Source organism: Vombatus ursinus, unplaced genomic scaffold, assembly GCF_900497805.2.
Source record: "Vombatus ursinus unplaced genomic scaffold, bare-nosed wombat genome assembly UNPS02007284.1, whole genome shotgun sequence".
In the NCBI taxonomy this organism is placed as follows: Eukaryota; Metazoa; Chordata; class Mammalia; order Diprotodontia; family Vombatidae; genus Vombatus; species Vombatus ursinus.
In genome coordinates, this window is record NW_020947062.1 from 21,275,251 (window position 1) to 21,285,800 (window position 10,550).

Below are 10,550 nucleotides of genomic sequence, written 5' to 3' on the forward strand. Positions count from 1 at the left end.
ATGTGTGATAACCACTTTTCCCACACAGCCTCAAATCATGCTGGGCATGATTCTTATAGTAAACTGAACCTGGGACTCCAGGAGGAAAGCAGGAAAAAAAGTTCTTTTTTTCTTATCCACCTGATCCAACCTGGAGTCTTCAGGCTGGGAGGTGGAGTGAATATACCCTGAACCCCTCAGGAAAGACCTCACCTGCCTGTGACGGGAAAGGAGATTTCTCTGGTTTTTTACTTAGATTGGGAGCAAGTCACTCAGCTTCAGCACCTCTCGGTCTCTAAGCGCACCAATGTTCCCCTCCTCCTTCCCCCAACAGTCTGATTCTTGCCCCTCATTGCTTCCAGGAACAAGTATTGGGCGCCTCCTCTGCAAGCTGTGATTCACAAAGTTGAGAGGAATGGAGAAAACTCAGTGGGTCAGGTGTTCTGGGGCAACTGTTATTAACGCTTTTGTGGCTGCGGCCGTCTTTAAAGGCCAGGCGCCGCCTAACTTAATATGGGAATTTAAAATACACTATAGCCGCTTCAGAGCGAAGAGCATGCAAAATGCGTCGCAGTAAGCGTATCGCTTCAGTCATCTCCTCTAGTTTTCTTCGACAGACTTGGAAGGAGGAAAGACTGAGTTGAGAGACAGTTGGTCCCTGGCTCTGGCTTCATTCAGCCTATACATCAGAGCCTCGGACCCCTGCCCTCATGCTGCATCGCGGTGAGGGGCGGGAGGATGGAGGGTTGGGAGGAAGAGGAAGAAGAAAAGGAAGAGGAGGAGGAGGATAGCAAAGAAAACCAAAGTTGCTGCAGCTGGATGTCTGCATCAGGTTAGGAGCGCCTTTGGGGAGAGAGAGAAAACAGGAGAGAACAGAGGGACCTAGGTAGGGAGGCCGGTATCACCGGGGCGTGGAGAGGCTCAAAGACTGCCAGGTCTATGCAACCGTGTCAATTCCACCCTTCTACGCTGGCGGACTTTGGGTAAATTGCACTTGGTCTTCTCTTTAAGTGACCCGGAACCCCAGACCAGGACTAACCTCGATGTGGGCGGGGCGCACTGATAGGCGCAGGCTCCGAGCTAGGGCACGAACCCCGCAGAGCTCTCTCACAACTTGAAGCCTCCACAGCCGCGCTCTAGGGGCGCCCGCCAGCCTCTGGCTTCCAAGATCTTCCTGGGCAGGGCGGAATGAAGAAATTAGTGCTCACCAGATGTTAAACCACGCTGACTACTTTTAATGGCGGTACATTTATAGATCGACATAGAGATATTTACATTTATCTATAAAACCGACATAAAGGGGGCGGGGTTGGAAGGGCGATGCAAACGCTTAAGAGGACAGAGACAGAAGCGAGGAGGTGTGCAAAGTTTTCACACAACGCACACGCTACAAACTGATTTACAGCCTTGATGGGGGTGTGGCGCAAGTAGAAGTTGCCCTTCATTTTCTGTGAAATAGGCTTGACAGCTGCGCGCTCGAAGCTACCAAGTTTCACAAAGGTTTGGCTTGATGACTCGCCACGGTTCCAGAGACGGCGCAGCTGTCGGAAGATAGAGGGTGAGGGGATGGGAGGCCGTCGAAATCTTGTTATTCCACAGGACTTAGACCGGAGAATCCTCAGCCTTTTCTTGGGCTGGACCAGGATACAGTCTCAGCAGGGCTCCGGCAGTTGAAAATGTCCACGATGTCTTTGGTGGCCACCGACAAGGCCTTGTTTTCGTTGCTTTAGATCTGCGGTTGGGGAACGCTGTAAGAAACTGAAGTGAGGCGGGCCAGTAGGCACCTTAGCCACTCTACGCTTCACAGAAAACTAACGGCAAAACTGGGCCATAAGATTACAAGTGGCCACCATCGCTGAGGCCCGAGATTCATCAAATGTCGGCACTGGAGTAGGAATAAAGGAGCAGTCATTACAACTGCTTCTTCATCCTCCCTCTCTCTAGTGTAGCCCAGAGTCTCCAGCTACTTTAGAGCAGTACAGGCTCAGACGGAGTGCCCAGAGTCACGTGCCCCGAGGAAAATCTGAGTAAGCTGCATCGAACTAGAAGAGAGGCGATGGGAGCAGTTGTTCCCAGGACTTCCAATTTTGGAAACCCTCACCCACCCGCGGGGGAAAAAAACTCATATATATTTTTATATACACATACACACACATTTATATGTATATGTGTATATACATATATACCACACCGCTAGAATCAACAGCCACAGAATTCTCCGAAGCGCGGGCTGAGGTCTCTCTTAAGAGTAGCAAGTCCAATATGCCTAGAAAGTCAGGCAATGAAGCTAAGCACAGTGACAAATAATTGGACTCGTTTGTGTTGTATCCACCTCAATCAATGTCACAGTCCAGGGTGACCCTTCAGGGGCTTGGGCTTCTCTTGATGGGGCACAAGGAAAACGAAAAGAGGCAAAGCAGTGTCTAGTGAGTGTGCAATGACGTCTGAGCTAGACTGGTCTGGGCTCAGTATTCGTAGTCTCCTTTTGGGGGCTGCATACAAAACAAGTCAGATTGTTGCTTCTCGGTTTAGAGGCTAAAGGTGGAGGCTGTCAGGACTCAGGCTTTGACCCCTGGAGAGAGTGCGGCTCTGGGCTCCCTTCATGGGCTGAGTACCGAGAAACTGGCTGGGAGGGCGAGGGGTGCCTGTCCAAGCTTCGCCCTGAGTTGAGGGGTGTGCATATCTAGAGATGCTGCTGGAGGACTCCAAGGGCCGGATGGAGAGGGTCTTTTGACAAGCCCCTGCCTGCCTCATTCCTTTTAATTCAAGAAAAAAAAAGTCAAGAATCGTGCATTTTAAAAACAGTTTATTCTCCGCGCCGCGGACAATGCTCCAGCGCCCAGTAACGGCAGATATAAATAGAACTTTTGTTAAGAAGCTGACCCTCCTCTTCTCATTATTCTTAGCAAAAGTCTCAGCCCCAATAGGTTAAACCTTCTTCCTTAGGCCCCCCAGCTCTGCACTTCCCCCCCCCCCCCCCCCCGGGGCGCCCCCCCCCCCCCCCCCCCCCCCCCCCCCCCCCGCCCCATCTTGCCATCTATTGTGCTGGCACGGACCCCTTCCTCCCTTGGCCACCACTTCTCCCTCCCTCCGGTCCCTTCTCCCCTTTTTATCATCTCCGCCGGATCTCCGGAAAGTGGCCTTTTCACTACGCCTGTGCAAGTTCAAGTAATTACATACAACCCGCATAATCCAGAGGGAAATTGCAACTCATCCATTTATTCGTGGTTTTTTTTTCCCGACGTCTTTTTTTTTTTTTAAGGGAGAGTGGAGGAGGAGAAAACAAAGCAGAAACAAACAAACAAACAAACAACAACAACAAAACAGAGAGTGGGGAAGGAAGAGGGGAGAGTAAAAGATACGTGTGGTCCGTGGTAGTCCGATTGGGAGCCTCCTCCCCGGCTTGGCCCTGGCCGGGCCCGGCCCGGCCCCCTCCCCACGCGGTCAGCTATTGTACTGGCAGGCATTGAGGCCGGAGCCCGGGCTCTGCAAGCTGCTGTAGCCAAACGTGGAGTGCTGTTTGGACTTGAGTCGGAGACTAGCCAGACTGGAGTTACACGTGTCCCGGTAGACGCTGTAGGGCGAGCCCGGGGGGCCGTAGGGGCAGGCGCTGGACGACATGGCCGAGTTGAGTGAGGAGCCAGTGAGGTTGTTTAGGTTGTTGATGTTGTTGAGGCCGGAGTTAGGCATGCCTGGCACCGCCGAGTGCCCCATGCCAGAAGGCATGCTCATGGACGAGATGGTACTGGGAGCCGAGAACATGGACTGCGAGGACAACGGGCTCATGGAGTTGAAGAAGGTGAAGCCCTTGGTGGATAGCGGCGCTGGCGTGAGGCTCTTTGCAGCCCAGTTGTTATAGGTATAGCCGGCGTACACATCCTCGTAGGGCTGCACCAGCCCGCTGAACTGCGGCACGTAGCCGTTCTTGCACAGGTCCATCTGCTGGTTGCGTTCTCGCTTCCTCCACTTGGCTCGGCGGTTCTTGAACCAGACCTGAGAGAAGGGGAAGGAGAGGGGGAGGACAGAGCCGCATCAGTGTTTAGACTTTAGGGGCAAGGTTCTATCTGGACCCGGAGTCTCTGCCTTCCCTCACCCGAGCCATATTCGTCTTTTATCCGTCGTCCTCCACCAATCCATATAATGTCGTCCCCTCTTTCTTCTCTCCCAGTCTCTCCAATACTGGATTTTTTTACCCCTCCCCTCCCTTTCCTTCTTTTACTCTTCCCCCAGGTTCCTCGATGTTCTTCCTCAGTACCAAACTCTTATCTCCTCCACTTTCAGACATTTCTTCTCTCCCGTTTCCTTTCTACCTCTGACCGTTACTCTCTTTTAATCCAGTACCAGACCCTCTTCATTCCCCCCCCCCCCCCCCCCCCCCCCCCCCCCCCCCCCGTCCCAGATCTTTGTCCTTCCTCAATATCACTCTCATCTTTCTCCCCCGGAAATATGCTATTTCTTCTCCTTCAATATCCGATTCTATCTGCCCCTCTACTCCCAAACTTCTCTCCTCCCTTAAAAAAAAAAATCACCTTTTCAGTTTTATCCTTCCCTACTCAACTAACCCTTCCTCTCCTGAGTTTGCCCAAAACGATTTCAAGGCGACCTCCTTCTCGGCTTTCTATTATTTTCTGCCCGTTGGGCGTCCATTTCCCCAGATCAATAATTGATTAGATCTAGGTGTCTTTGGCCTGATCGTGGGGGCCCCTAAACTCCTCTGCCGTACTGCCTTTCCCAATGCAAATACAACGTAAAAATCCTCTGTTACCGATCATAAAAATGGAATTGGATTAGTATGTTTGGGTAAAAACTCTCTATCTCCTCTTGGACAAGAATTCCTAACTGATGAGACTTTGGGTCTAATTTGCCTTCCTAGGGTGGTTTGAGAGTAGGATTTAAATAAACAAACATACAAACAAACGAAGAAGCTAGGAGAGTCGGGAGGGGACTTCTAATTCAATCCTGTCCGTTTGTGCTCGGGGAGTTTCCCTCTCCCAGTCTCCCAGGCTCAGATCCACCCAACTTGAGCCAGCGCAGTCTGAGTCCCCCTCCTTCCCTAATGCTGGACTGAACGGGACTTTGGACCGAGAGAGTCACGCTGAGAGAGGAGCTAGTTCGGGCTGTCTACAGCCTTTGCGTGGGATTAATCCAAATATTTGCCTTCACAGAAAATAAACCATCCGCTCTCTGCCCCTGGAGGAGGGCTAACTGGGCGGTAAAGCCGCCTTTTTATTGGGGAAGGAGGGGATATAATGTGGGGGAAGGGCGACTTGAAGATCTGGAGGTGGGATAGGGTGGGGGCAAGACTTTTCTGAGAAGTCAGTGGAAAGGAGGAGATTGGAGAGGAGAGGCAAGACCTGGACACTGGGCTTCTGTCCTAAAGCTCAGCTGAACTCCGCTGGCACTTAAGATGGAAGACAGAATGGTTTTCTAGATCCTGTTTTGCCTAACAAGACATCAACCTAGCCGAGAACTAGGCCCCAGAAACTTCCCCACCTCCCGCTGAGCAAAGGGTCCCTTGGGCCTAAGAGGTCTCTAGAGGAGGGGGGTCTGGAAAGGAACTTCCTGCGTTTTGGGAGAAGGAAATGGAGGTGGAGCAGGAACTAGGGAGAGCTTAATGAGGCTTCTAGCGAGGGTGAGAAAGGAGGCTCAAAGAGTCGTAAGGACAGAGTCCAAGCTTGCTACTCTCACTCTCCATCTCTCGGCTCCCCGAACCTTGAGAACAGTCTTGTTCAGTGGTATGGCGGCCTCCATCTTTTCTCTGTGTGGCCCCTTGAATGTCCGAAGATTCAGGGACTTGGGCGGTCCTGAAATTGGCCTGTAGTAACACACTTAGGGAACTACAGAAACACTCCCTCCTCAAATCTGTGCTTTGCACTGCGACCTTCCATCCCGTCTCCCACGGCCCATCCACTGAAGATCCCTCTGAACAATACTAGTCCCAACACTCGCTACTTGTTCAAAAGGGCCAGGCCAATTGTAGTTGGCTCCCAGTCTCAGCCTGGGTCTTGGGGGCACCACTGATCCTCAGCCCTCCGGGCCCTGAGTCCACAAGAGCTGTTGACTGAGGCCTATTATCTTCACCTCCCAGCAGTAGGCTTATCTGTTAATAGTTTGCCCTATCTGATTAGTGCAAACAAACTGGAGGCCTCTGAGTTTCCTGGGGCGCCTTGGTACCCAGGCCCAACTATTTAGCCCTTTCCTTGGTGCTGGTAGGCCCTTCCCTGTCTCTTCTCCGCTGAATGGTTTCTGATCATACCGACATGGCTTCTGGTTTTTAGGGCGCTCACTTGCCGGATTTTTTTTTTTTTTGGCCTTTCTTTCTCCAGGCCTCCCAGTCCCTAACATAGATGATTCTCCCTCCCTCTTCAGGGGAGTTAGAAGGTGACTTGGGAATGCCCTTCGGTTCTTTAATTTGGTTTGGGTTCGGTGCCATGAGAGAAAACCTTCCAAAAAAGGAACAAAGGGCCCTTGTAGTTCGACTTTGCGTCTGAGCAGTGCCGGGTCCCAGTGTGTCGCTGGGGCATTCTCTACGGAGCAGGGCTCAGAGGATGAGGAAAAAAGAGGCTTGCACACCCAGTACAGCTTCCTATAACTAAGTGCAAGAGACAATAGCAGATCCAAGGTTATCTGTTCATAATTTAATTATACATTCCTTTGTCCACTAGCATGGAAATACAGCTAGATGCTGGACCCGGGTTCCCCCTCTTTTTTTTCTTCCTCAGGGAGTCTAAAGGAGACCTTCTCCTGAACTCCCTGCTGTGTGTAGTTGGGTGTGTGTGAGTCTTTTACTCCCCGTGTACATTTCATTTTGATTAACACTCGCAGGTCACTACAAGGCTGGTGAAAATGTGAGCTTTGCCAGGAGGAAAAAAAAGGGAGGTTTGGAAAATGCCCTAATGGGGTGAGTGGCTCTGAGGTGGCTGCGAGCGGATTTGCATAGGGAAGATGTGGGGTGAAGTAGGTGCAGCATGGGTCTTTCGAACCGAGGTGTGTGGGACCCATTCCTGTGGACCCAGGGTCGTGGAAGCCCTATTTCGGAGGGTTTTGGCCCTAAGAGTTTCAGGAGGCCCCGAAGCATTTGCTGATAAATTTCTAGGGCCGCGGAGTTCCTGCCTGGCCTTGGTTTCTGGTCCCAAGCAGCGTGCTCCCAGCCCCTGGAGTTCCCTCGTGTCAATGGTTCTGGGTGCTCCGGTCTAACCGCCTCTCTCCACTCCTTTATTTCTCACTCTTCCCTCTGCTCCTGGTGAGTACCGTTTGGGCTGATCGGGGTTTTCCGAGGCTTTTTCTCGGTGGACTCTGCCTCGGGGATTTGAGAGGGTAAAAGAGAAGCATGGGTGGGTGCACAAAGAGGGAAACGTGTTTCGTTTTGTCTTTTTTTCGAGGAGGTTGCGTGTACCAAGAGTGGGGCGGAAAACAGTTGGACTGCAGTCCCTTTTTGGACTTCAGCCCTGCTCCTGCTTCTTTCTAGGGTATAGTACTTAGCCCTTAGAGGCAAAAATCCTCTCACCGATGGGCTGGAAGCTCCAAGGGCTACCACTAATTCCCAGGGGCCTTACTTCTCTGTGTATAGGGCCCCATTCTTCTTCCACTTTACTGTTCCTGTGTCCTGCTGGTGTTTCTAGGATAGGTGTATCCCTGGCCCTTGGATACTGGTTTCTGAGACCTGGCGATGACCTGGGTTTGGGGATGGGGAGGTGCCAACAGGTGCAAACCTTTCCTGTATATCTTCTCCTTTTCTAGAACCCACCCGCGCCCCGGTTCATCTTTTCCCCTCCGCTCCCCATTCCTGCTCACCCGGACTCTAGGTTCTGTGAGATTGGTCCACACGGCAATCTCCTCCCGCATGCTCATGTCGGGGTAGCGATTACGTTGGAAAGTCGCCTCCAGCTCCTGCAGTTGCTGGCTAGTGAAGTGCGTTCTTTGTCTGCGCTGTTTTTTCTTCTTGGCTGGGTCTTCAACACCTCCGTCCTCACTGCCCTTGGTTTCTCCGCTCCGCTCTTTCTCTGTAAGGGCGCACCGCCCAGACAGGAATCATACAACGATCTGGCCAGCTAACCCTGCCGCCCTGCCGCCCACAGGACCCCTGGGCAAGATTCTTTTGCGCATTTACCCTACCGCGCTAATGGGCCTGTTCCTGCAGCGCTTTAGCCCTTAGGGCTGCAGTCCGTGAGGGAAAGAGGCCGAGTTTTGCTTTTGTTTTCTGCTAGGAAATTAGCAATTTTTGTTTTAATTACGATTGTTTTTGTTAATTTCGGTTCGGTTACTATTACTGTTGATGAAATAGAACTACAAGTTGCTTGTTAGGCTACTGTTGGTTTCGATAACATTGTTGTTTTGCTACCATTACTGGTTATTATTGCTTTAGACTTTGATTACAGCTAGTTGGTGTATTTTGTATTGTTATTCCTTATTACGATATCATTATTATTGGTACCATTACTCAGATAACTCTAGGTGAACACGACAGTACGCAGTCCTTTCTAAGCAAGCCTGTAATTGTTGTCCCAAGCTCCCAGCACCTGCCCTCCCTCCTCCCCCATCCAGGTTTAGTTACCCATCGCCCTAGGGTACAGAAAATTCAGAGTCCCCCAGAGATGTGGTGATAGTAATGGGTATTTTGAGGAAAATCTAAATTGTCCTTGGGCCGAGGTCTCCCAGGCCTCACTTTTCAGGCAAGGGAATGAAAACACAGACATAGATACAAACAGACCCTGGACTCCTAGAAAACAGACATGGAGGGTGAGAAAAAAATATTTAAGTTTAGGCCTATCTAGATACTCAACTAGAAACAAGCAGAGAGTAACATAAACATAGTTAAAGAGGGATACCCATACAGGGAAAAGCACAAGAATACTTGTATACACAAAGATATATGGGCATTTGTAGACACAAACGGAGAAACACAGAAACATTCATAGATACAAGTATATAATGGAGAAACACAGATGAGCAATTAGAGAAACGCAAAAATCTCCCAGAAATACAGAGGCATGAATTCACAGAAGCATACAAACTCAGGGAAAAATAGTCAAACACAGAGAAACCTAAAAACATTTATATTAACACTCATAGGCAAGAAGAGACACAAAGACATAAGCAGAGAAATACACAGACATTTGTAGAAACACGTACAGAGAAACAAATGGAGTAAAAAGAGACAATTAAAGACAGAAAAACCACACTGGCATTTCTAGAAACGGACAAAATTTTACAATGTTAGAAAATCACGGATATCTGTAGACACAACAGAGGGAGAAACACAAATGACAGAATCAAATAAAAGAAGGAAAATAGGCATTTATAGACACATAGAAAAACACAGACATGCAGAAAAACAGGCACGAATACACAGGCTAACATTTATAGATACGCAAAAGAGAACATACCAACACAAAAAATACACATATATTTATGTGTATTGAGAAACATGCACAAATGCAAATACTTAGGCATTTACAGACAGAAACACGAAAATTAATAAAATAATAGGCTTTTACAGAAAACTAAACAAAGGCATTTTATAATTACAAAAATACACAAATGGAAGAAAACACCCAGTCTCCACTGACAAAGACAAAAAAACACACATATACACAAAATACATCGATAACAGAGATACAGTTGGGGTGGGGAGGAGGAGCAAAGACCCGATTGATGCCCTGTTACAGACTGGCCAGGAGCCCTGTTACCTTCTACTCTTTCTAAATATTTAATTGTTTATTTGTATGAGCCAGGGTTTGTCGAGTTCAAGTAGAAAATAATTCCCCAGTTCTTCCCTAGCCATCCAGCAGATTTTATCTTTGATTTAGCACGGAACTCAGGACGGTGAAAAGTGAATTAAATTGAATTTTAACTTTCACAAATATAAAGTGAATCATCATCTAGTCTTGGGCTAGTATTGTTCCTCTTCCCCTCAACCTTCCTACACATATCTGTAGCTGTAAAAAAATGCGCCCAAATGAAAAATTATATAAATTAATTGAAAACCAAATTTCCTTTTTCTTTTTCCTCTCTCTGGGTGAATGGAGGATTTCCCTGTCTGGAAAATAGAGCATGTGGGGCTGGCTCCCGGGGGCCTCCAGCGGGCTAACGTTTAGCCCCAGAGAGCGATTTGTCTATCAATATCTACTTTTAACTCTCCAGCTCCCATTTCTGAAAGTTTTTGGAAGTGAAAAAGAGCACCTAAAGCTCTCAGAATTAAATTCTAAAAAGGGGCCACTCGATATCCCCAAAGTCCGGTACAAACACCTAGAGCGAACTTTATTGAAAAATCTGCGGACCTTTTTTTTTTTTCTTTCTCTCTCTCTCTCTCCCGTGCTCAGGTTACACCATGTAAGCTCTGCTTGTTTCTCTGCCCGAGGAGGGCAAGAGGGAGGGCGCTTGGCCCGAAGCCCCGGGTAGCTTTGGGCCTTGGAGATCCCGCCTAATATTGGCCTCCCTGGTCTCTGGATCCCGGAACCATGCCTAGGAAGGCACAAGGCAGAACTTTTATCCTTTTACTCAGTTTTGCTAATTTTCCCGCTCTTCTCCAGATGTTTGTCCCTTTTAAAACATTTCATTCCCGTGTTTCT

The 10,550-nt window shown here is 49.1% G+C and overlaps 1 protein-coding gene across 1 annotated transcript in view; it reads right to left on the reverse strand.

The window, feature by feature from the left end:
- Positions 1–3,017: 3,017 nt before the first annotated feature.
- Positions 3,018–10,550, reverse strand: part of PITX1 (paired like homeodomain 1) — a 20,605-nt gene continuing 13,072 nt past the window's right edge. The window contains exons 3-4 of the mRNA XM_027849218.1: positions 7,774–7,982; positions 3,018–3,972 (exon numbers count right to left, since the gene is read on the reverse strand). Coding sequence (XP_027705019.1) covers positions 3,424–3,972; positions 7,774–7,982 — 758 coding nt within the window. The 3' untranslated portion in view covers positions 3,018–3,423. The remainder of the gene's footprint in view (positions 3,973–7,773; positions 7,983–10,550) is intronic.